Source organism: Crinia signifera, chromosome 3 (assembly GCF_055691185.1).
Source record: "Crinia signifera chromosome 3, ASM5569118v1, whole genome shotgun sequence".
In the NCBI taxonomy this organism is placed as follows: domain Eukaryota; kingdom Metazoa; phylum Chordata; class Amphibia; order Anura; family Myobatrachidae; genus Crinia; species Crinia signifera.
The window spans coordinates 105,954,842-105,982,311 of NC_139219.1; the positions used below are offsets into that span (position 1 = coordinate 105,954,842).

General features: G+C 41.8%; 1 protein-coding gene across 1 annotated transcript in view; it reads left to right on the forward strand.

The window, feature by feature from the left end:
* The window catches only part of SNX9 (sorting nexin 9), a 148,279-nt gene that overhangs the window by 69,699 nt on the left and 51,110 nt on the right, over nucleotides 1–27,470 (forward strand). The window contains exons 5-9 of the mRNA XM_083176345.1: nucleotides 11,830–11,977; nucleotides 18,105–18,255; nucleotides 22,728–22,812; nucleotides 24,823–24,948; nucleotides 26,461–26,578. Coding sequence (XP_083032471.1) covers nucleotides 11,830–11,977; nucleotides 18,105–18,255; nucleotides 22,728–22,812; nucleotides 24,823–24,948; nucleotides 26,461–26,578 — 628 coding nt within the window. The remainder of the gene's footprint in view (nucleotides 1–11,829; nucleotides 11,978–18,104; nucleotides 18,256–22,727; nucleotides 22,813–24,822; nucleotides 24,949–26,460; nucleotides 26,579–27,470) is intronic.

Genomic DNA, 27,470 nt, shown 5'->3' on the forward strand with positions numbered 1-27,470 from the left:
TAAAAATAACATGGCCCTTCACAGAAAAAAACAACTGATTTTTTGACACCAAAATTAAAAAAAACACCCTTTTAGTTTAAAAGTTCACATTCCTGCTCTCCATCAAAAGATGGAGAATTTCTACACGGAGAGAGACGGCGAGAATCACTTAGAAAGACGGAGAATATTTCCCATTGAATAGGGTGGCTCGCCTTTGGAGAAAAAAAACCTCTCTCCACCGCGTGAAAAGCACAAACTCTCCAGAAATCACAGCGAATTTTTCTCATTGAATACTGCCCATAGAGTGACAGATAGTGAGAGATAGTCAGAGATAGTCAGAGATAGTGATAGAGAGTGCTATATTTTGTGTCTGCTGCACCCCCTTTTGTGCTGATCAGTATATCTGTGCTGATCAGCAACTTTTTGGGGGTGCAGGGGTTATTTTTTTTATATATATACCTGTCAGTTGCACCAAAGCTTGTGCTGCCTGTGCAACTGACTGCTGCCCCCTGCTGCCCCCCCTTTTGTGCTGATCAGTATAAATTAACTGATCAGCAACTTTTTGGGGGTCCAGGTTTTTTTTTTTATATATACCCTGTCAGGTTGCACCCACAGTTGGGTGCCTGCTGCCCCTCACTGCTAATCAGTGTTGCATCACTGATCTGCAGTTTTTTTTTTGGAGAGTGCAGTGGGGTTTTGTTTTTACACCCACGTTGCTTTTGTGGGTGTCCTGTGGCCGCTGAGCGCTGATCAGTGACGTACATCACTGAACAGCATTTTTGGCACAGGGTTGATATAATTTTTTTTCTGCAGTTTTTTTTAATTGTTTTTTTTTTTTGGAGAGTGCTGTGGTTTATTTTTTTTAAATTGTTTTTACACCCACGTTGCTTTTGTGGGTGTCCTGTGGCCGCTGAGCGCTGATCAGTGACGTACATCACTGAACAGCATTTTTGGCACAGGGTTGATATAATTTTTTTTTTTTTTGGATCAAATTCCTGTTGCCTTTGAGCGCTGTTCAGTGACGGACGTTACTGACCAACATCTGTGCTCAATTTTTGGCGCAGGACCTTTTTTTTTTAACCCCTTCAATTTTTTTTTTTTTTTATTGGGATCAAATTCCTGTATAAAGTATTTTTTTTTCTGCACTACATACACACTACACACTACATATCCCCCGTGTTGAAATAAAGTTTGTGCCCCCCCTACACTATACACGTGTTGAAACATTACACTTACAGAAACACAAAAATAAAAATGGCATCCCAAATGTCATCCCAGTCATCCAGAAGAATGTATTCAGCGGAGGAGGCATATGCCATGCTTGCCTCTGACTCTGACACAGCCAGTGATGCAAGCAGGGAATTTGAAGGATTCGTCTTAAGCTCCTCTTCCTCCTCTAGTGATGAGGGACCCCCTCAAAGACGCCCCCGTAGAGCAGCTGAGACCCCCCCCAAATGATTGATCCCGTATGGACCCCACCACCAGACAATTTTGAGCCCCAGGTTCCTGAGTTTTTGGCCATCCCAGGAATCCAATTTGATTCAACAGGTCTCAGAGAAATTGACTTTTTCAAATTATTTTTCTCTGATGATTTTATAAATTTAATGGTGGACCAAAGTAATTTATATGCCCAGCAGTTTATTGCTCAAAACCCCACGTCATCATTTGCTAGGTGGACCCCTGTAGATGCAGTAGAGATGATGACGTTTTGGGGTCTGGTGTTACATATGGGCATAGTAAAAAAGCCAGAAATTAGGCAATATTGGAGTACAGATGTTCTGTACAGCACCCCACTTTACCGTATGGCCATGGCTCGGACTCGTTTTGAGACAATCCTTAAATTTTTACATTACACCGATAATGCACAGTGCCCACCCAGAGATGATCCCACCTTTGACCGGCTATTCAAAGTCAGGCCGGTCATTGATCATTTCAGTGCCAAATTTGCAGAGATGTACATCCCTGAAAAATTTATTTGTATCGACGAGTCCCTTATACATTTTAAAGGAAGGGTTAAATTCCGCCAGTACCTTCCCAATAAGAGGGCAAGGTATGGCATAAAAATGTATAAGCTGTGTGAAAGCACCTCAGGGTACACCCACAGGTTTAGGGTATATGAAGGGAAGGACTCAAGAATTGAACCGCCAGAATGCCCCCCCTCCCTCGTAGGTGTTAGTGGAAAAATTGTCTGGGATTTAGTGCACCCCTTCCTGGATAAAGGTTATCACCTCTATGTGGATAACTTTTACACTAGCATCCCCCTGTTTAAGGCCCTTGGTTCAAGAGGTACAGCAGCTTGCGGTACTGTGCGCAAGAACCAAAGAGGCCTCCCAAAAACGCACGTTGCCCAATTACTGAGAAGGGGTGAAAGCAGGGGAATATGCACCGAAAATATGTTGTTGGTCAAATATAAGGACAAGAGGGATGTCCTTATACTGACAACAATTCATGGAGACAGTACCACCTCCGTCCCTGTACGAGGTACAGTACCCACACCTCAAAACCTAATTGTATCCTAGATTACAATAAGTACATGGGCGGAGTGGATCTTTCAGATCAGGTACTGAAGCCGTACAGTCCCCTGCGGAAAACAAAAATCTGGTACAAGAAGCTGGCCGTGTATATCATCCAGATGGCACTGTATAACGCTTACGTGCTATTCCGTTCTACCAGCCAGAGGGGGACATTTATGCACTTTCAAGAGGAAGTCATAAAGGGCCTAATATTTGGGAACCAGCAGGCAGAGGGCCCCAGTACTTCTAGTACTGGCCCCCGTATTGTACCAGGGCAGCATTTTCCTAACGAAATCCCCTCCACTGCAAAAAAGGGCAGGACACAAAAAAGGTGCAAAGTTTGCTATAAAAAGGGAATAAGAAAGGATACTATTTTCCACTGTGAAACTTGCCCCGACAAACCCGGCCTATGTATAAAGGAGTGTTTTAAAATATACCACACATCTATGGATTATTAGGTTCATCATTTCACCGTGCTTCGGGGGTCTTGCTAATGCCACATAGCACCCACCATTCATTCCACCACAATCTGAGCTGCAAAATCCAAAAATCACTCCTTCCCTTCTGAGTCCTGCCATGCACCCAACTGGTATTTTTTGGTCACATATGAGGCATTGCCATACTCGGGAGAAATTGGGGCACAGATTTTGGGGTGCTTTTTCTCCTTCATACCTTATGAAAATGAAAATTTTTGAGCCAGAACTGCATTTTTGTGTAAAAAAATTGAATTTTTCATTTTCACAGCCCAGTTGTACCAAAATTGGTGAAACCCCTGGGGGTTTGAAATGTACACTATACCCCTAGATGAATTCCCTGAGGGGTATAGTTTGCAAAATGGGGTCACTTGTGGGGGGGTTCCACTGTATTGGTGCTTTGGGGGTCTTGCTAATGCGACATAGCACCCACCAACATTCCACCAGAATCTGTGCTGCAAAATCCAAATATCACTCCTTCCCTTCTGAGTCCTGCCATTTTTTGGTCACACATGAGGCATTGCCGTACTCGGGAGAAATTGGGGCACAGATTTTGGGGTGCTTTGTCTCCTTCATTCCTTGTGAAAATGAAAAATTTTGAGCCAGAACTGCATTTTTGTGTAAAAAATGTAATTTTTCATTTTCACAGCCCAGTTGTACCAAAATTGGTGAAACCCCTGGGGGTTTGAAATGTACACTATACCCCTAGATGAATTCCCTGAGGGGTGTAGTTTGCAAAATGGGGTCACTTGTGAGGGGGTTCCACTGTATTGGTGCTTCGGGGGTCTTGCTAATGCGACATAGCACCCACCAACATTCCACCAGAATCTGTGCTGCAAAATCCAAATATCACTCCTTCCCTTCTGAGTCCTGCCATGCACCCAAATGGTATTTTTTGGTCACATGTGAGGCATTGCCGTACTCGGGAGAAATTGGGGCACAGATTTTGGGGTGCTTTGTCTCCTTCATTCCTTGTGAAAATGAAAAATTTTGAGCCAGAACTGCATTTTTGTGTAAAAAATGTAATTTTTCATTTTCACAGCCCAGTTGTACCACAATTGGTGAAACCCCTGGGGGTTTGAAATGTACACTATACCCCTAGATGAATTCCCTGAGGGGTGTAGTTTGCAAAATGGGGTCACTTGTGGGGGGGTTCCACTGTATTGGTGCTTCGGGGGTCTTGCTAATGCGACATAGCACCCACCAACATTCCACCAGAATCTGTGCTGCAAAATCCAAATATCACTCCCTACCTTCTGAGTCCTGCCATGCACCCAAATGGTATTTTTTGGTCACATGTGAGGCATTGCCGTACTCGGGAGAAATTGGGGCACAGATTTTGGGGTGCTTTGTCTCCTTCATTCCTTGTGAAAATGAAAAATTTTGAGCCAGAACTGCATTTTTGTGTAAAAAATTTAATTTTTCATTTTCACTGCCCAGTTGTACCACAATTGGTGAAACCCCTGGGGGTTTGAAATGTACACTATACCCCTAGATGAATTCCCTGAGGGGTGTAGTTTGCAAAATGGGGTCACTTGTGGGGGGGTTCCACTGTATTGGTGCTTCGGGGGTCTTGCTAATGCGACATAGCACCCACCAACATTCCACCAGAATCTGTGCTGCAAAATCCAAATATCACTCCTTCCCTTCTGAGTCCTGCCATGCACCCAAATGGTATTTTTTGGTCACATGTGAGGCATTGCCGTACTCGTGAGAAATTGGGGCACAGATTTTGGGGTGCTTTGTCTCCTTCATTCCTTGTGAAAATGAAAAAGTTTGAGCCAGAACTGCATTTTTGTGTAAAAAATTAAATTTTTCATTTTCACTGCCCAGTTGTACCACAATTGGTGAAACCCCTGGGGGTTTGAAATGTACACTATACCCCTAGATGAATTCCCTGAGGGGTGTAGTTTGCAAAATGGGGTCACTTGTGGGGGGGTTCCTAACTTTTAGCATCTTATGGTGCCTAGAAACCTACATGGTGCCTAAAAAATAATCTCATAAAAAGGAGGCTCCAAAATCAAGTAGGTGCTCCTTCTATTATGAAGCCTGTGGTTTGGTCAATGTGCACACTAGGGCCACATATAGGATATTTATGAAAACAAAAGAATTGGGGGAATCAATTTTTAGTCACATTTCTCTAGTAAAATCTACTGTGTTCCTTAGAAAAATGTATTAAAATTGCAAATCTGCAAAAAAAAATGAAATTTTGAAATTTCACCTACACTTTGTTTTAATTCCTGTGAAACACCTAAAGGGTTAACAAACTTCCAAAATGCTGTTTTGAATACTGTGAGGGGTGCAGTTTTTGAAATGTCATCATTTATGGGGGTGTCTCACATACAAGTCCCTCAAAGTCACATCAGAACTGAACTGGTCCCTAAAAAAATCAGTGTTTGAAATTTTCTTGAAAATTTGAGAATTTGCTATTCATATTTTAAGCCTCCTAGTGTCCCAAAAAATTAAAAGGATGTTGAAATAATGATGGAAACATAAAGTAGACATATGGTCTATGTTAGTTATTAACTATTTTGAGTGGTATGATTATTTGTCTCACAAGCAGAAAATTTAACATTTTGCAAATTGCTAAATTTTCCATTTTTTTACGACATTTTGGTATTTTTCACAAAAAAACACAGACTGTATCGACCCAAATTTACCACTAACTTGAAGTACAATGTGTCACGAGAAAACAATCTCAAAATCACTGGGATAAGTAAAAGCAAAAAAAAAGTTATCCCCACTGAAGTGATACCTGTCAGATTTGAAAAAAAGGGCTCTGTCAGGAAGGAAAAAACAGGCTGCGGTGGGAAGGGGTTAATATTAAAGGCCTCTATTCTGACTTCATGTAAAAAGTAATGCCTGTTAATAGTGTAGCTAAAACCTTGTTCTCTGTACTCTTTGCGGAAGCCTCCCTGCAGCATAGTGTAATAGGTACTTCCTCATCTTTGCGGCCACAGCTTACACTACGGAACTTATGTAGCGTACCCACGCCACCCTCCGGTGTCCGCGCCACCATCTATTACCTTTAGTAAAGTTGTGGCGAGCGGAGCGGTGCGAGACACCGAGCCCAAAGCGCGGCGAGGGGACAATGGTGCTATTCTGAAAGCGGCTAACATAACTGGCGTAAACTGTGGCCGCAAAGAGGAAGTACTGTGTAATATATATATTTTTCTCCAAAATCTGTTTCATTTGGGTTTTGAAAATATACAAAATCAGTCTGTCTGAACAATAAATTAACTCAACCATTCAAGTAGACAGTATACATATATTTTTGATAGTGTTCAAGTACAAGGCAATGAGTTGAATTTAGTAATTTCATACAAGTAATTTCATACTTGTATTTTCAAACAAATTATTGATGTTTGAATATACTGTGCAGAAAAAGAAAAGAAACATAACCTGGTGCCCTCCGGTATCGGGCAATGTACTATAATAGCTGAAGTATAGTTTTAAGTAGTAATCCAGAAATAACCATCCAGAGTAGTGATCTGCACTCCAGAAGTGCACTACACAGAGTTATCATGTTTTTGTGCCACAGCTCAAGTAGCAGATAAAAATGTAGCAGTAGGTGAGGGGATTCCTGGCACAAGTCTGATAGATGTAGGAAAAGGGTGTATTATATTGTACAGCCATGAGAAGAGGGGAAATCCACTCACCATCAAATCGACCCCCTCTTTTGTGCAGTGTCACATAAGTCAATACTAAATCGGCACTAGGATGGGCGTGGGGAGATCTCTCGCAACAGCTGGGCCCACTTCCGGCACTCTCAGGAAACCCTGGGGTGGCATCCACAAATGCTAGCCAGCTGACAATCAACCAGTGTATAGCGTGCGATCACAGGCCTTCGCTGGCTGCGTCTGCACAGAGGGCTTGTGTATTCTCACTGCGGACAATGCGCATGTGCTGTCCTCCTATAATCGCCAATAATCGCCAGGGCTGCAAATTTGCAGCCCTGGGATCAGAGGTGAATCGGCCCCATAGAGTGTAAGATGTAAATAAATAGGAGGATTTATGATGATGACAGATGCTGTAAAAGCTGGCCTGTGACTAGCGAGTAGTCTTGTGTTAGTAACAGCACCATGAACATTTACTCTATAATGGTGACTGGTGTGTGGTCATCCTATAAAAACCATAGTGAAGAAGTCCAGAGTTAGTGTTTGCTTCCACTACACAACTGTTTTTATCACAATATAAAATATAATATTTACACTATTTACTTGCCCAACACTTGTCGCCCGATGGAGGAATTCAACTAGTGGCCTTTAGCATGCACAATCTTTGAATTCCCCCTTTAGAGGTGAGGAGCAGCTTTAGCCCTTTATTAGAGCATACTTATACCGATAAGTAATCTCTGGCATAGTTCTGGAAGGGAACCTTATCTGTATACTTGCAATGCCAGGTGCGATAACTGAAGCTTTCATTTAGAACTAAATGGTAACTGAAGGTTGTTCTGCTGTTTAATAAGAAAATAACTAAAGTAACTGCCATTCTCACAGTGAGGTGAAAGTTGTGTTTGATTCTTGGAAATAGGTTGGTTGAAAATCAATCACGTGCAGAACTTGCACACTTCATTCATAAATGGGAAAATAACTGAATGCAACTTTCTTATGTTCTATCTCCTGTTATCCGGACTGTCTAAGGCCCTTATTCTGGTTCACTCATAAAGGCAAATTCCTACTCAAATGGACAAATCCATGTGCACTGCAGGTGGGGCAGATGTAACATGTGCAGAGAGAATTAGATTTTGTTGGGGTTTTACTTCAAAGTGAGCTCTATATAGCAGTGTAAAAATAAAACAGTTAGTGTTCATTCTAGCACCCGCCATATTTGAAAACCCATGCAGTTCCTCTTCCCTGCCTGGGGTGTCGCTGTCTGCTGTAGTGCTTTTAGCACAGTGTGGTCTGTATATCAACACTGATATGCAAACCAGATCTGTGCTAGAAACACCAGAGCAGACAGTGACACCCCAGGCAGGGAAGAGGAACTGCATGGGTTTTCAAATATGGCGGGTGCTAGAATGAACACTAACTGACAGTCACTATTTTCCCTGCACAGAAACAAAATAACTCACCCAAATCTAAATCACCCTGCACACTGTTACATCTGCCTCCTGTAGTGCACAAGGTTTTGTCCATTTGAGAAGAAATTTGCCTCTGCGAGTGAACCAGAATAATGGCCTAAATCTGGTTACATGTTAATCCAGTGGTTCCCCAAAAAATTTGAATCATGGCAGAGATCCAGAAATTGCACCCATACCCCAAAAGTTTCTCATTGAAAAAATTAGAAAAGCATATAAAATTAAGTAAACTGTGTATATTTATGTCAACCTTAGGGATAGTTATGTAGTAAGATAGAATAATTTGCTTCTGTTTGTCCACATATCGTATGATGGGAAGCCACAAGCACTAGTTTTGCCTATTATACTGACCAATTTGAATTAGTTGTTACTAAATATTGTTACTTAGTTACTCGTGGACCACCAAACCGAGGCACCTAGCTGTCTCTTACAAAATTGGGTAGTGTGTATGGGGCTTCTGTATCTTTGCACAAGTAGACTTTCGTTTTATGATCAGATTGTCGTTTTTGTTCTTTATTTTTTAAGACCTTACATTTGCATTATATATTCATCCACAGAATGGGTGAGATAATAAATCTTGGAACAATTTATTTAGTAACAAATGTAAAATCGTTTTTCCATGTGTTGCTATCAAATTGCATTCCATGGCAGCTTATGTAACTGTTGTCTGCTATGGAGCTTATACAGCATAAACTTAGAATGGTTCATACAAGTTCCTCAATTGGGCACAAGATAGTAAATCACAGTGAGAGGCAATTTGAAACAATGAGTTTGATTCAGAGGCAGACACTGCTGTATTTGGGACTTGGTTATCGTAATATGCGAAAAAATATGCTAATGACACTGCCAGGGGTATTTAATGACATTTTCGATCTGCAGCTTACATACAAAGACGCAGTATGGGCTGCACATAGGCAGCACCATCAGGCACCAAAGCAGTGGTTGTTCAGAATGTCCATCACAAGTTAGCTGTCGCCCATACTTGCCTACTCTCCTGGAAGCTGCGCCCCGGAAGAGTAGGCAACTTTCCTGCATTCTGCCATCTTTATATTGAAGCAGGCAGGATAGTGTGACATTCCTCTGCAATTGCAAGAGCTATAGGGGGGACGTGCCCATACACGGTGCGTTTTCACCGTGCAATGTGTTGCATCTCATCACACAGTGCAAAAAGTATGTGCTGCACATACTTTTTCTACTGCCATCGCATTGCACGCAAATCGCATGCAAAACGCATTCTATGCGATGCGATCCAGCCCATAACGGGTGCGATCATCGCACCGTGTATGGGCACCTTAAGTGATTCATTTAATTAACTCCACCCCCAAAACAGAGCTGCGAATCACGGGAATGTCAAGGGCAGGGGCCTAATGCTGAACGAGTTCGGCCCTGCACCCTGAAGTCGGAAGTCTCTCCTCTTCCAGTGAGGACACTAAAGAAAGTCAAGCATGCTGCTGCCATCTGTGTATAAAAATTCACAGTCTTAACCCTTTGAGTGCCAATGCTGCTGTGAGAGATCGTCAAAACATCTGCTAAAAATGCCAGCCTCATTCACAGCGACTGTTCTTTTAGTATAAATAAATACAAATATAGCCAAGCCAATTAATTAACATTTAGTTAAATACTATGCCTAAAAAAAGAACAGTAGCTGTGAGTGAGGCTGCCATTTTCAGCGGATATTTTGTGGATCTCTCTGAGCAACGTTGGCACTCAAAGGGTTAAGGTACCCCTACATTAAGCTGAGACATCCCATGCTTCCTGGGCGGCAGGATTGCATACAAAAAATGTGTGGTCCTTTTGCATACAATTACATATAATATGCGATCCCCGCAAAGGCTGCGGGATCCGACAAATCCTATGCAGCCCTTGAGAGCTCTGGCTCTGATCTGATGCTCGTGGGACTGCGCATTGGAATCGGAGGTTAGGCACATACGATTTGGGCACTTTTCACCAGATTCATTGGCCCCGATCTGTCGCAGCACTCATGCGGTTTTGTAGCACTCCTGCTCTGTAACCTCACTCAATGGTCACTACCTGTCTCTTGCTTTGTGAATAATACCCCTTTTACACCGCCGAAAAATCCGGGTCAGCGGCGGGTCAGACCCGGATCTTCGGCAGTGTAAATCCCTAACGCCGTGTCCCTTTACACGGGACTTCTACCCAGGTCCTGACCTGGGTAGAACACGGCTAGGACCTGGGTAGAGGGCGGTGTAAATGGGAACGCCGGGTCGGATGACCCGGCTCCCATTTACATGAATGGGGAACGTCCAACCTGCGGACCGCAGCGTCCGTAGGTTGGACGGGTTGTCAGCCTGACAGTCACTGACAGCCGGCGCTGCTGTCTGCTATACCCTGCAGACAGCAGCGGCGGCGGGGGAGGGAGGTGAACGGATGCCTGTGTGCGGCATCCATTCACCTCCTGTGCGACGGCGGGGGGAGTGTGCGCGGGGACTGGGGGCAGCTTACCTTAGTGCTGGGCTGCCCCCAGCAGCGTTCTGGTCCGGCGGCGGCACGCGGCGGTGATTGGCGCTTGGAGATGACATCGCGCTGTCATCTCCAAGCTCCGGGGGGGGGGGGGGGCGCGGGTGCGGGTCGGGCTGTCCGCCCGGTGTAAACGGCACTAAACGCCGGGTCGCACCCGGCTTGAACCTGGGTCTAAAAAAGCCGGGTGCGACCCGGCGTTTTGGTGTAAAAGGGGTATAATTCCTCTTTTCTTCCACTATCACTAATTAATCACTGCACAACTCTGCCACATGCTCAGATTAAAAAAGCTCTGTTATTTTTGGTCAGATACCAATTTCTTGGGGGTTTTTTTGTTATGTACAATTTTTAGATTTTTTTTTGTCATTTTACAACATAACTTAACCTAACACTAACAATGCTCATAGGTTTAAATGTACACAGTAATCATTACAGTCAATTGGACCTTTTGTTTTAATATCTGTTTGCGCTAAACAGATAATGCCCTTTGAAGAGTGGCTGCTATGAGTGCAGATTTGCAGCCTTTACCAGTGTTATTGAATAAATGACCATTATTGTACAGGGATAGATGTAATTTCAGAGGGTTTTTTTTTTTTTTGGACCTTCTGCGCTTGGTGTATCGGGCTTAGGGAAGAACACTTTTCGTTTTGAAAGTTAATAATTTGTAATTAAATCTCACATTGTTCTACACAGAGTTTTTATCTGTTGTTTGTATATTACTATTTTGCTGTAAACTTCTGTCCAGCCAGTTTCCCCTTCAGCAATTAGTTTGGTTCTGTCAACAAATCTGCTTCTATAGCTAATCACATGCTGACCAGAACAACCTGTTTTGCACTTACGGAGCCAAAACAAATCTGTCTTTTATGAATGTCCTGTATCAGCACATGCTTCCATCATGCTGCACAGACCCAGTATTTGGGACGTTGAACTAACCCAGAACTCCCTTCTACTTTAGTAATTGTTTTTGTGTATGTCCTTTCCTGTACGTTTATCCTGAAAATCTTCTTATCTCTACTTGTGGGATTGCTTTTGGTAGTGACAGATGGGAAGTGCATGATTCTATTTGCTTTTATGGATGCAGTATTCTTTCTGGTATTTGTATTGAATGTTTACTTATTACACAGAATATGTGGACATATTATAACTCACAGTATTCAACTCAGTGGCTTGATTACAATGACAACATGATTTTCTTATTTATTAAGAACAAAATAGTGCATTTTTGTTCTTTTTGGAGTTAAACAGAAATACTTGATCTACAATTAATTCAAATTAATGTGAAATGTTTTATTTGTTTATTAATCAGGCAAAAAACGACCCTTGGTCAAACTGGAATGCACCTAAGCCTGCTGTGACAGACAATTCAAGTGATGCTTGGAGTACAAATCAGAAAAATTCAACGTCAAACAACTGGGATGCTGCATTTGGTCATCCACAGGCTTACCAAGGCCCAGGTGAGGTGCACTTAGTAAAAATTTAGGGTGAGATTTAATAGGATGAGAGTTTCAGAAAGTGAGAGTTTTGGTAGGAAATCCCCAGTTTTTTTTTTAAAGCGGCAATCATTTACACTGCAAAACCAGTTTGATTTTTGCAGTCTTAATGGTTGCTGCTTTTAAAAAAACCTGGAGATTTCTCACCAAATCTCCCACTTTCTGAATCTCTCATCCTATTAAATCTCACCCATAGTCTGTTTTATTTTATTTCTAAATTTGTTTAATGGCTACATAGGCAAATGCAGGGTGGGCTTCCAGTTACCGTTAAACCTTTCCCCCTGTACTGGCTAGTACCTCGAATCATGAACACAATAGCATTGGTTTATAATATATGAATTCACTAGCATTCAGTGCCTGGCAGTAAGAAGCAGGCATCTTAACATGTGGCGGGAGAGTGTGTTCTTAGAATACTCAGGAGCAGATTTATTTAGTCCAGTGAAGTGATATTGTGGCTGGTACTTTTTTCACTGGCCATCAACTCCTAACTGATATTTTCCAAACCACCATGTAACTTGGCAGTTAGGAGCTGATTTGCCAGTGATAAAGTACCAGCCACATACCATCACTTCACGATCTTAATAAATCTTCCCCTCAGCTTTGTCTTGCACCGGCTATTAGGTATCCCGATGATAGGTTGACCCCACATAGGGTAGACATGCATTCGATCAATAAGTAAGAAATGTTGATCAGTTCATATGGTCAATATGACAAAGGTCAACTGTGTGTTTTTACATTCTTTTTTTTTTAATTCAAATTCTTTCATACTTCACTGTCCACGTGGACTACGATTGTGAATAGTAAGTAACCTGTGTTGAGTGCAGCAAGGCACCTTGCCCAACGGGTGATGGACGAATCTGTACACTAACTGGGGTTACAGATGTCTTAAAATACATATTTGTTTATAAAATGAATCAAATTGTGATTATATTTTTGTATCAACCAATTCCATGTCGACCGATCACTCTGTTGACTTGTTCGATATTGCCTATATAGGATGCCTATTGACTGTTGACCTAATAACGGTTGACTCAATTCACACCTGGTTATTTTGTATGCAGGTGTATTATTATTATGTTAAAAATAAATGTAACTATTTATATGATATGAGTGACATGTAATGGGATGAGATTTTCTGACTTTTAGTCAAAAAGGCAGACTTCGCCTGTTTTGTGTAAAGCGCACATGTATTTATTATTATAATTTTATTTATAAGGCGACACAAGTGTTTTGCAGCAGCGCCGTACAAAGGAACAGTACAAAAGGCCTGATGTATCAAGCTTCAAAAAGTGATAAATGAAGAGTGATAAACAACCAGCCAATCAGCTCCTGTCTGACATTTTTTAAACCCAGGATGTAACATGTCAGGTAGCAGCTGATTGGCTGGCTGTTTTCACTCTCCATTTTATCACTTTTTGAAGCTTGATACATCTGGCCCAGAGAGACAAAATTTGGCATAACATTGAATAAATAACAAAAATTAGTACAAATAAAGAGCGCCACAGTTCAATACACATTACATCTTAAATCTAAGTAGTGAGGACTCAATTAACATACAACTAGATGCTTGAGGCCAATGATGGAGATGAGTATGCGGATGAAGATGGTCACTGAGTGTTGGAGTATAGGAGAGCTATGAGTGAAATGTGAAGAGAAGAGGGCTTTGACAACAGGAGGGAAGAGGGCCCTGCTCGGAGAAGCTTACAATCTAGTAGGAAGGGGAGACAGACAGATTACAAGAGGTGCAAGCAAGTGGGTGGTGGCTAGATAGCAGGATGTAAACAGTCAAGGGGTCGGGGAATCAGCTAATTTATGCAGGACTAGTTTATAGAGTATAATAGAATCAACTTTATTGGCCATGTATGCTTCCGCACACTAGGATTTTTTTGTGGATTACAGTGCAGTATCAAGCAGGGATGAAGGAAGAGGGGGGGGGGACATTACATATATTACATAAAGACATTACATGCATTCCATTTCTAGCTACAACTATGGTGGCCAGGTCGCCAAGTAGGGACACGTTGATTGGCTGTTGATATTAGGATTGCATTCGCTTTGATTGGATTGTTCAGATGATGGACAATGTTTATGCAGTGGAAGGGTACGCTTTGATGAATAAGTGAGTTTTCAGCGCCTGTTTGAAGCTTTCCAAGGTCGGGGAGAGTCTAATTAATGCCGGTGAATTCGCACATTTTGCCTGTCAGATAATTTGCACACTTTAAGTCGCATCCAGCTGTTTTCCCATTATACAATTCGCAAATGTAATAGGGTGTGATTTTTTTGGTAAGCGTTATCAAAATTTGCAAACACAATAGACCAGTTTGAGACTGGGGAATTTGACAGTATTTTAAATATGACCAAAAACCGCACCTTACCATGTGCGAAAAAATCACACCTGTGTAAAAAATCGTACATTTCCGTGACCAAAAATCACCATAAATCGCATGGGAATTCAATTTTTTTTTCCCGAAAAAACACATTCTGTTACACTTTCGTTTTGAGCAAAAAATTTGCGATTTTAAAACATGCAATTTAGTGTGAATTTGGAACCTTTTCAAAAATTGCATCCTATTACATGTCATAGACTCTATCCATTTCTGCTTATGGACCAGTGTTTCACAAACTGGTCCATAAAACAGTGCTTGTTTTACAGATCTCCTATACATCTGATAAAACCATAAGGAATGTGTCTGTGCATACAGTAGTTTAAAAAAAAAATTTTAAATCTACTTCTAGCGACTAATTATATATTATGTAGATTAGAAAAAAAAAAATTAAATCTACTTTTAGCGACTAATTATAAATTATGGAGATTAGAAAAAACAGGGGTGTGGCTTAATTGGAAAGGGGCGTGGTCACATAATAGTACCAATTCACATTACACCACACAGCAGTGTATGTTATTCACATAACACCGCACAATGCCACTTGTACACAATGCGCCAGGTACACAATACCCGCAGGAGAAGCTCCCCTTATGCATACAATGCCCACAGGGCTATCTCTGCTTGCATATACAATGCCCACAGGAGTATTGTAGCATCCCACCAGTGTAGGCCATGTCCTCCTTCCTCACAGTGTCAGCCATGACCTCCCCTTTGGGTCACTTACCCTTAGCATCAGCTTGGCACTCACTCTATGTGTCCTAGACTCGGCAGGAGGCTCTGTGGTTGAACTGATCCGCCGTCTGGGAAACGCGGTGCAGTACAGAGATGACACGTTGTCACTAACACCTGCTGCACACTAGGAGGTGTGCCAGCGGGTGCGCCTGCAGTGCAGATGCTCCAAGGCGCCATTGGCACACATGTAGTTACAGCCCTGCTGCCAACTACTCAAGTGTAATTTCTGAACTCATTTAATTCAGTTGGGCTTCCACCCCACAGCATTGCACTGAAAATTGGTATTCTGATCATGCATTCTGCGGGATTTTACTCCACCCAAGTTATGTATTGGAACCTGTTTTAAAGTTAACCTAATTGAGTGTGACACAGATGAGACTGTTTATACCACATATACCCTTATACCCAACAATTTTCATTTTCCTACCTCAAACATCTGCAGTTTACTGTAAGCGTCTGTTTTGCTGTGACGATCATCAAGGTGCAGTCCTACATCTCAGGACCAGCTGATTTTTTAGGCCTGGTACACACCAGAACGATCCTGATTGTTAGTAGATTGTTAGAAGATTGTGTGATGGTCGCACGATCTGTTGGAGCACACGATCTGCTAACGATCTGCATCCAATCTGATCCCAATCCGATCTGAGTCTGTATCCAGTTGAATGGATCTTTTACAGATCCTCACTGCAGCAGGTAGGATCTGTAAAACGACCAAACGACAGCGGGGACGCGCATCAGATTGGAATCTGATCGGAATTGGACCTAAACATGTCCAATCGACATACAATCTGCATCCAATCGGTCGGAATTGGATCCAGATTGATCGAATTGAGCCCTAATCGTTCTGGTGTGTACCCCCCCTTACTTGGCTTGTTCACAAGTTACTAGCACCAAGCATATTTTTGTGCTAATCCCTGAAGGAAAAACATCAAATATTGTTAACTAACACATTTTATGATCAATGTGTACAATATAAAATATACATCACAATATTCTATGGCACTAATGTCTTTGTAAAATTAGTTTAGCTGAGCAAGAACAAACATCCACATAAGCAAAGCTGCAGGCAAACGGTAGTCTGAAGTGATTCACCTCTTTTGTTTATATGTTGAAATGAGTCAGACAGCAATGAACACATCTGTCCAACATGTGTTGGATTTGGAAAACATGCACTGTTTTAGAAAGACTGCTTTAGACTATTTATAGTGTTAATTATGACTGTATGATAAACAGTGTTTAAAGACCAATATGTTTGTTTGTGTGTGTATGTATTTGTGTATATATGTATATGTGTGTGGAATGATGTGTCACAGGATGGCACTCAATGCAGGTAATTGTTAATAGTCCGGTGCCAGGTACATATGAGAAACATGAAAGCACTTACCCCCTCTTACAGGAAAGGATTGGAACCAGCACACGGATATGAAGTGAAAGAAAAAACGTGGTTTATTGTACAAGCATTATTGCACAACAGACAGCTGTTCACCTGACAGCCGTTTCAACTGCATGGCAGCAGTTTTCATCAGTTTCATGTGTGTGTATATACACTGTATATACACTGTATATAATATAATTTTTCCAGGGCTGAAGGTTTCTCTTCTGCTGCTCCCTTAGACTCTTGACCTTCCCACAATTATCTGCAAAACTGGGGACTTGTATTGTTGCTCTGCAGAGCTGGGGCCTTGTGTTGTGGAATGATACTCATATTCAGAGTGCTCCTGAATAAGGGGTACATTACGCCAAAACGCATTGAGCCTACAGCAGTATTGACTCCAGACCAGCACCCTGGGAGAAAGCTTACACTCTCACCGGGATTAGGGATGCGCATGTGCAGTCTAATTCCGGGCAGCGTCTGAGCACTCGCACAGATGCTGCCCGGCTTCTCCCATACCCGGCAGTGCAGCACTGCGTGACTAGGTCAGAGGTCACGCTGCACAGCCGTACAGCCCGCATCAGCCAGCCTTCCCGGCCACCCAGCCACCCCGCCGGCAACCCAGCCAGCAGTCTTCGCGCTCGCCCACTCAGTATACCCGGCTCCCAGCTGCACGTGGCTCAAAGCCACCCAATCAGCATGGCCGCCCACTCCGCAAATGTAAGTAAATAGTGGGCGGCCAGTGCGTTTTTTATTATTAGGGATGCCAATCCCGGGAATCCTGGGATGAAGCATTTTTCAATCCCGAATCCCGGGATTGAAAAAATGCCCCAGGATTGGCATCCCTACCGGCACCCCACAGCAAAGTGTAAGTTGGTCAATGGACTGACCATACACACACAGCCCAATAAGCTGAAATATATGCTGATATATTGGCCATTGGCTGAACAGCCAATACAATATGCCTGCGAACCATGTTATTCACAGACATATTAGGGGTACACAACTGCCAACGGGCTAAAGCGAACGGCCAATACAGTTTATCAGCCAGATTTAGGGTATTCAATCCCTGTCACTATTTCCAACGGAGGAAATAGCGGCAGGCACCTATTCAATGCTGTCTTTCCCAACAGCATTGAAGCAGCAGCTCATCAGATCGGACCTGACTTTATAAGCAGTCGGGCCCGTTTTGCCGAAAAACAGCCGTGGATTGACTATCCACGCCCATTTTCCCAGACAAGCCCCCTTTTCTCAGATTGGCAGGCTGGACATTGAATCTCGTCTGCCAATAAATAGGGAGCGGAACGAAAACGGATCAGGGCCCCGACTGTTGGATTGTGCTGACAGTCATGACAAGGGATTGAATACCACCCACCCTTAGCGTCATCCAGCAGAGAATGCTTCTCTTATACTCTTTTGTTTTTCACAAGAGTAGAAAATAGTAAAGAAGAAAGTTTGGGAATTTTTTTTTTGGGGGGGGGGGGGGTGGATATAATAATAGTGTAAGCATTAATTCTATAATTGTATTTTCATGGTATTCATTTAATATTTCATAATAAAAAATTATTTACGAATAGAAATGTTTTCTGCTCTTTACCAGCTGTTGATGATGATGAGTGGGACGATGACTGGGATGACCCAAAATCTTCTCCGCCTGGTTACCTTGGCTATAAAGATTCAGAGACCTCTGAGCCGGGTGCAGCTCAGCGAGGTACTGGGAGACCAGCTTCCATGAAGATACCTCTTAACAAGTATGTAATATTCTGGGCTAAACAAGGAACATTGCTAATCACCATTTTGTATTATAGATTTGTAAAGGCTGTAATCAATGTTTACTAAAATATATTGTAAAACTGTAGGGGAATTTGGATGCCTTTTCCTGGGGTAGAAGGCAGCCAACAGCAGCTGAGTAATCACACCAGTCCAGTCTTTGTGGTACAACTGTCCGCAACCAGTTTTATTTCAGCAGAAAACAAAATAAACATAAAAAGAAAATACCTTGCCTGTCCGGCACTAACTATACACAGGATGCTCCTAACTGTCACTAAAGAAAAATACAACGTTTCCCAGTCAACACTGGGGACTCACTTGTAAAAGGCAGGTTTGCTTCTCACACAGAGGGCAGTATTCAATGAGAAAGTTCTCCGTGCATGGAGAGCGTTTTATTTCGCTCTCCATGCACTCTCCGTGTTTTTGCGGAGATTCTCCATAATTGGAGATTCTCCATCACGGCACTTTACCCACTATTCAATGTGGCTGATGCTCTCCGCCACTCGCGGAGAGTCTTAACCCCTGCAGCGGACGAGCGTCCGCGGCAGGGAGCTTTCAGGGAGCCGGGGGGACGGAAGCAGCCAGAGAGATTATAGTCTCCCTGGCTGCTCCAGAGGAATGTGGAGGGGAGGGGGGCTCTCTGGGACCCAGGCAGCACAGGCTGCCCCCCCCCTATAGCCAGCGGGGGACCCAGTATTCACTGCACCCGATCATGCATATTAACGATCGGGTGCAGTGAATATATGAATATGTAATGAGCGGCTCGAGCGCTCCGGCCCCCTGCTGGCTGCACTGTGTAAAAAAAAAAAAATTTAATTTTTTTTTTTTTTTTTATTAAATATATATTCATGTGCTATAAGCACATGAATAAAAATAACATGCCCTTCACAGAAAAAAAAAACTGATTTTTTTTACACCAAAATTAAAAAAAAAAACCTTTTAGTTTAAAAGTTCACATTCCAGCTCCCCATCAAAAGATGGAGAATTGCTACACGGAGAGACACGGAGAAAATCACTTAGAAAGACAGAGAATATTTCACATTGAATAGGGTTGCTCGCTTTTGGAGAGCAAAACGCTCCGTCCAAGGCGAACAAAGCACAAATTCTCCACAAAACACGGAGAACTTTTCTCATTGAGGGCGGGATTTATCAATACTCGCATTTCTGTAGTGAAGTGGAGTCCTTTTTTTCGTGCACTTTTCGCGTGATTTTTGCGGAGATTTCCGCATTATGTATGAATTTTTTCTTCTCTTCCTCGGTCCGCGGTAATGCAGACCTCCGTCGTAATGATTTCGTAGGTTTTTTTTTTGGTGCGCATGCGCAGATGCGTCCTGCTGCTGGCTGGGTTTCCCGAGTGTCTTTCCCCGGCTCGCAGCGCTCAGCTTTGTATTGCTGGTGAACTGCAGTTGTGACAGTTCAATTATTAAAGTATAATGTAATTCCAGTGTTGTATTTACCTTATTAAAACAGGTTGTGCTGTGGGATGTATTTTACTTGTTGTATGGGAGGCAAGATTGGTTCTTTTTTGGAAGGTGTGAGGCACAGTGTGCCTCACACCTCACTGCCTCCTCTGATGATCTGTGCCTCACACCTTCCAAAAAAGAACCAATCTTGCCTCCCATACAACAAGTAAAATACATCCCACAGCACAACCTGTTTTAATAAGGTAAATACAACACTGGAATTACATTATACTTTAATAATTGAACTGTCACAACTGCAGTTCGCCAGCAATACAAGGCGAATTATGTCCAAGAAAAGCTGAGCGCTGCGAGTGTTAATACATAACACAGCGCTTCAGCTGCAATAGACTACAATGGAATCAGCTTGCGTGCCGGAAACTCCGCGATAGTTGAAGCCGGCGGAGTTTCTTCAAGCACAAGAAAACGAAACTTTATTAATACATCACACGAACAGTCGGCGTAAGCGAAAACGGGATGTCAGCGCGACGGTAAGCGTTGATACATCCCGCCCTGAATACTGCCCAGAGACTCTGCAATCTCCCAGGCAATCCTCTCACACTGTTCACTCTGGCAGCCTTTTTACAGCTTGCTTGCTGATTAGCCCTCTGTGAGGCAAAACACCTGTTTCTAAAAGGTGTAGGACAAGAACCTGGGACAAATATACCTGCCCTCAAACACTACTCCAGTGTTCTTGTCACAATATATATTATTTTATTATGTGTAACGTTGAGTGCGTGTGATATATTTAGACACATGCCCCAGTGATACACACAAATTCAAACAAAAATCAGACACACAGTAATCCACACTTAATCAATGTGCTTGTAATAAAATTATAACATTATTGATATCAACTGCTGCTCTCAAAGAGGGGCACTCTGTAAGCCTCAGAAACGAATATAGCAAATATAGCAAAAAGGGCCCCAGCAAGTTACTGCAGAAGGTCATCACATCACATGTGTAGTCAGCAGACAGCACATACATGGCAGCATTGTGGAGGCACAAAATGATGGGAGGCGCCTGAAGTAACAGACAACTCCACAGATTTATCAGACTCCTCGAATCAGTGACTGATATTAGAGAAGTCATCAGCCTGATGGCCAGCAACATGGCGTTGCGACCCCATACTGAGAAGGCGGGGACCCACTTTGGGGTCAGGACCCACAGTTTGAGAACCGCTGAATTAAGGCATACGATTCCTTAAAACATCATACTGTAAGACATTCTACCAGCTTAATAAAACAGATAAATGTAAATTCCAAGTGCACTTATATAGAGTAACAACCATTTCAGGTACTCTTATTGGATGAATTGCAATTCTTTTGGGGCCTAGTGGTGGAAATTACCAACTGGATGTAATTCTTCAGTTGTCCAAAAGGACATATAATGGTGGTAATTACCAGCTTGATATAATTCTCCAGTTGTTCAAAAGGACATATAGCCCGTTTCTGGATTTACATAATCTGATGAATTTTGGTATATTAACAGTCTGGCTGATTGGACACTGGAGGTTTTTATTAGTCAGTAAGCAATAGTAATATAGTGGAACCAGTCAGTAAAAGTACTTTATACTGACACACTTGTATGTTTCACAGGTCCATAGATCTACTAGACTACGCTGACCACTGGGACACAGCGCTATTGAGATCATTGGTCAGCGTAGTCCAGTAGATCTATGGACCTGTGAAACATACAAGTGTGTTCAGCGCTCATTATGGTGCAAGACGTGTCACCCCTCACTTTTAGATTATATTCATAATTAAGTTAAGCATATTTTTGGGGAGTAGTTGAACATGACTATAGAAGTAATTGGAAATGTCACCTTTTGGGGGAGAATCCAATTGGCAGCTAATCCTTTCACCCAGCATTGTAAACCTGGTCTTCCATGAAATTTTTCACTTCCCCATAGCAAAGTGGATTCAGCTAGGTGGGTGAGGAGTGCAAGATGGGGTTGCTAATTCCGGTGTTTAAATGCCACATCAATTCGCATACCTCATCCAAAATTCAATTGCCCCATTGTACTTGTTAAAAAGTTGTCTTGTAATTGCTATAATTTAATTGTATAAAATGTGATTGCTTTCTATTACCTCTTATGGGAAAATGTTCTAAAGCTTCTAAAAATGAAAAGAGGTTATATTGCACATAGCAACCAGATTCTAGAAACATAGATTTTGATGGCAGATTCGGCCCATCTAGTCTGCCCCATTTTTAACCATATTATTACCCTTAAACCCTATTTGATCTTTATTTCTGTGTAACGATGTCCTTAAGTCTGTCCTATGATGGGAGGCTTTTTCACTTGTCCACTATCCTTACTGTGAAGTACAGGTTGAGTATCCCGTATCCAAAATGCTCGGGACCAGGAGAATTTTGGATAACGGATTATTCCGTATTTCGGAATATTTTAATATTTCAATGATGTATTTTGAAGTATCTTGCATTTATGCTGTATAAACACATAATATACACTCAAATATATTTTATTACCACATAAAATACACACAAACATATTTTAATTGTTCAAAAAACAAGGTTTCAAAACGTGAAACAAAATGTGTATACTATCTCAGCACTGAATTTGAATGCCAAGCAATCATTGTCTTGCACATATATAGTGCCAGTTACATATCATGTCCCCAGTGATGCTGTTACATATGTCCCCAGTGAGTTTTTAGCAAAAAAAAATATTTTTTTCACTTTCTGGAATGTCCGTATTTCGGAATAATTTGGATAACGGATATTCGGATACGGGATACTCGACCTGTAATACTTCCTCAGATTTCCCCTGAACTTAGGCAGTCCCTTTAGTTTAAGTGCATGTCCTTGTGTTGTAATACTTCTCATTTCTTATACTTCCCTTCATTATGTCTATCATTTCTCTATTGCATCCTAGAAAATGATAGAGTTTGGTTGCTTGTGGCACCTCTTTTTTTTAGAACTTAAGTAAATTGAACCCTGAATCTCTGTTGTTTTTTTTTTCCTCTCGATAGATTTCCTGGTTTTGGGAAATCTGGAGTTGAACAGTATCTGTTATCCAAACAAACACCAAAAACCAAAGAAAAAATCCCTATTATTGTGAGTAACTTTTATTCTTGTTTTTCTGTTAGAGATTAACTCTCTAGTAGTATATTATATCCATACTTACTTTTTCCTACAATGGGAGAGTCACTGAGGAGGCTGACACCAAACTTTAGATAATTTGTGTATATAGAAATATAAGTAATACCCCTTTTACAACAAAACACAGAGTCGCACCCGGTTTTTTTTGTCCCGGATGTTCCCCGGCGTTTGACCCCTTTTACACCGGCACCCCCCCCTGGCAAAATGGCGGATGGTTGACATCAGCGGAGGCGGGTCCTGAGCCGGCGATTGGAGATTAAATCATCTACAAGTGCTTTGGAAATCTGCAATGCTAACCGACATGCTAGGGGCAAGCCCGGCACATGGTAAAGCTGCTGGGCTGCTCCCAGCCTCTGGGGGATATTCAATCTCCGGCGAGCACCTCCCATCGGGGAGATGCCCGCCGGGCCCTATTCAATGCTGTCTTCCCCGACAGCATTGAGCAGGGTATCTCGGCAGAACGAGCCGGACATCACTAGCTGTCGGGCTCGTTCTGCCGAGAACAGCCGGGAAGTGACGAGCTGCCGGCTGCAGCTCGCCACTTCCCGGCCGCAACTCGCGGCCATGCCCCCTTTTTGTTCCCCGGCAGGCTGGACATTGAATCCCGCCTGCGTGTTCTCGGTCGAGATGACCAAGAACGGGACTGGGTCACGGCGGTCGAGCAAGCTCGACTGCCATGACATTGAATACCCCCCCTCTGTGTGCCCCCAGCCTCTGGCCTCACACAGGCATCCATTATCGCCTCTCTGGCTCCACTGCTGTAGTTAATTAGACAGCAGCGAGATCACTGCCCCTCAACTCAGGTCTCAACAGAGAAAAATGGTCAACACAAGCAGTAGGTCAACATGAAATAGGTCTAAATGAGTTTTTTAAATTTTTTTTCATACATCCAGGTGAACATAGTGGGAAATAATAATAGTGTGTCCGAAGTATGGCGAACGAACGGTTACACTTATACGGTGTACATGTCAACGTGAGACACCAAAAACCGAATGTCGACCTTTTTCAAGTTGACCTTTTCTATGTCAACATATTGCTTGAGTTGACTCGTTTTAACGGTCGACCTAAGGAATTTTTACATTTTCAAGGTGTCGACCAATTGTGGTTGACCTATGGAGTGTCAACCCTAACTGGGTCGAACCTATGATCCATACCCTAATAACCATGTATATATTTTTACAGACACTGAAGAGACGGTTTCTAGTTAGACAGTCAATAGGTTCACCCCATATGGTCTACATGCAGTAGATCGACAGGTATTAAAGGTTGACATGGCAATTGCCGACGCATAAATTATCGACACACGGCTTTGTTTTAATTTTTTAAATGAACCTTTGTTTCGTTTACAATCCATGTATACTACAATTGGCAATAGTAACTTGTGCAAGCTCAGTGGTAGTGGAGCAAAGCACCTTTCCCGAAAAGTGGCAAGCACAGTGGCACACTATTGTGGTCACATATGATGAAACATACAAAATGACACCCCAAACATTGAAAAAAACTTGTGTTGACCTTTTCTGTCAATCTTTTGACCCTGTTGGCCTTCTTACTGTCACTATTGACTGTATTTACATTTATTGTCTATTCAATTATCCACATCCATTTAAATTCACTATCCCAAAAGTGATCAAGTTATGCCAACATCATTTGTCATATTTAATTTGTTTACTAAAATTATTTCATGTAGTTTTGATAAAACGAAGGAGATATTATAAACATAATTACACAGTAATACCAGTATTCATTTTTAAAAATCTATTTCCTAAATTCAAAATGGCAAGAGTCATTTTAAGTTCTCAAATATTATAATGCCTAGTGAATATTGGAGGCAGATACAAAGAAAAAGGTAAATTACAGCAGTTTTATTACTATTTATGCAACAGATAGTATAACTTTTTTTTTTTTTAAACAAGACACCCCCCCCATATACTAAAATGATTTTAATTTTTTTTGCATTAAATGTAGATTGGAGATTATGGGCCAATGTGGGTCTACCCAACCTCAACATTCGACTGCATTGTAGCGGATCCCCGTAAGGGAACCAAAATGTATGGTCTGAAGAGTTATATAGAATACCAACTGACAACAACAGTAAGTGAGCAGTATTCTGTGCATGTGTAACACATTTACATGGAATTTGACTTCATGTTTATTTACATGCTGTTTTTGACCAAAGTGAATATCTCATGCCACACCATGTTTAATTTTGTATATATAAGAATCTGGTAAAAATTGGGATAACTTAGGAGCAGAATTAATATTAATTATTGGGTACTTTATATGTTAGTTGGGCGCCCACTATAGTTAGTACGATCATACCCCCACTATCCATGTCGGCATGGAGATGATTTTATATAGTGTGGCGAGCGCAGCAAGCCACCGAGCCCGAAGGGTGGCGAGCGGACGCGGAAAACTAAGCAAATAGCTTAGTGGGCGCCCAACTAACATATAATTACCAACTATTGTATCCAGCATCTGTCTAAAGTTGGCCATACGGTACTGCGAGGCATCGCATGCTAGCCTGACACTTTGTGTATATGACGCACGGGACTGCGCATTGGATCGGAATTGTAAGTAAATGATGAATGATTTGACAATTTTCATCGGTTCGTCAGCCCGATGCGTCAAAATTTTGTAGAAAAGTATCAAATTGCACTAATGTATTTCATGGGACCAGCAGCTGTTAAAGTGAAGCTTACAAAGACCACATATGTGACCAACTAAGAGGATACCATCACACACACACATACACATATACTGCATAATATATATATCTATATATATATCTATATATATATATAGATATATGTATATCTCAACAAGGGTGGATAGAGGTATCCGGGACCTACACTGTCAAATACTGTAGTTAAAAAATATATGTTATTATCATGTAAGAAAATATTTGCTTTAAAAGATCAGGTAAGCAAAATAAAATGTAAAATTGGCTTTTCCTATTGACCTTTACAAAGGATAAGAGATTGACCTTTTTTTAATGCTTTTCATTTTTTGAATTATTTTATGTGTCCATATGTATCATATGTGTTCTTTGGTAAATAAATTGTAATTTTAACCTGTATTTTGTTCACCTGATCTTTTAAAGCAAAATTTTTAGCCAATGTGTTTTATACAGATGGAGCCAGGCCGCCAGCTTGCCATGTTGCATTTTCTGTCGAAACTGGCAGATGGCGGGGACACGTGAGCGGTTTTCTCTCTCGTTCGCACGTCCCACTGTACCTGTACCTCAGCTGAGCGGGCAAGCAGGCACAGCTTAGGTTGCTTCGATGCTTCAGAGCATAGAGCAGGCTTCAGGGAGACGAATGGGAGCTTCGGTTCAAGGCTTCCGGGAGCGATAAAGAGAATGGGGCGTGGGCGTGTCTCGCGTGAGTGTGACCCATTTCCATTCCTCCCTCATATCCCAGAGTCAGCAGTATACCCAGATGAACTCAGAGGAATTGGATTTACTGTGTGTACAGAAAAATCGTTTTTTCATTGTTGTCTATAACTCGTGATAAACTGGCCACTGACAGGAGTCAACTACAGTTCTGCCAGAGCACTTTGATATCATTTTCTCTTTTGTTCATAGCAGTTATTTTCCTCTTCCAGAACACAAATCGATCAGTAAACCACAGATATAAGCACTTCGATTGGCTTTATGAACGTCTCCTGGTGAAGTTTGGGTTAGCTATTCCCATCCCTTCCCTTCCTGACAAACAAGTTACAGGTAATATTTTTAGAAGTAGATTTTAACTTACAGTAGGTTGACCCTCAAAGCTAGTCCTTGAGAAGAGTCCTCAAGGCCCTTGTATATTTATATAAATCTATTTACAAGGGCATTATGTTTTATAGATTATACAGTAGTATATGCTATCATTCTCTTTCTGTATTATTTTATTCTGTGAATTTGAAATATAGAGTTAAATTGAGCCTTCTGAATACATATGGTCAGTGCTGGCATATTTAAGGACTTTTCCATGTGAAAGTTTGGTGCATATTTACATTTTTCAGTATATAGAGAACAAATGAAATATTCAAAACAGATTGCAATGGAACATGTCAAGTACTGAATAATTTATGTTTGAATGGAATTACACAACCGCAATTAAGACACTGCAATTCTGTGCAGTTAAAATTCAAATGCACCATGAGGACTGAGTGCTGCACCTGAGGACGCAGCCTCAGATCACCATGGCGACCATTGGTCGATGTTTTTAGGTACTGGTCAGCCTGTGTATTCTGAAGTTTAGGCACACTGGCCATCAGATCCGAACACTTGGGTTCTCTAAGTCTGCGTTCGATGACATCTTCTCCTTAATGTGTTGAGGCCGAATTTATCCTACTTGTCAATGGATTATTGTAGAGTGTTTGTCCTCCAAGGATAATGCTCTCACTATACATACAATGAAGAACAAAGGATATATAATGTAGAAAGTTTTAAGTAGGTAGGTTTTTTTAATAAAAAGGTGATGGACTCATAAAGGTATTTTTATAGACTGCTGACTTATCTTATTATATTATTGTTTCTGAAGGGGTCACCCAACAGTACATGGAAAGAAGGAGGGGTACTTAAATTACAGCTCCAACTGCTGCAAAATTCACACCAAGGTTTATTTCCT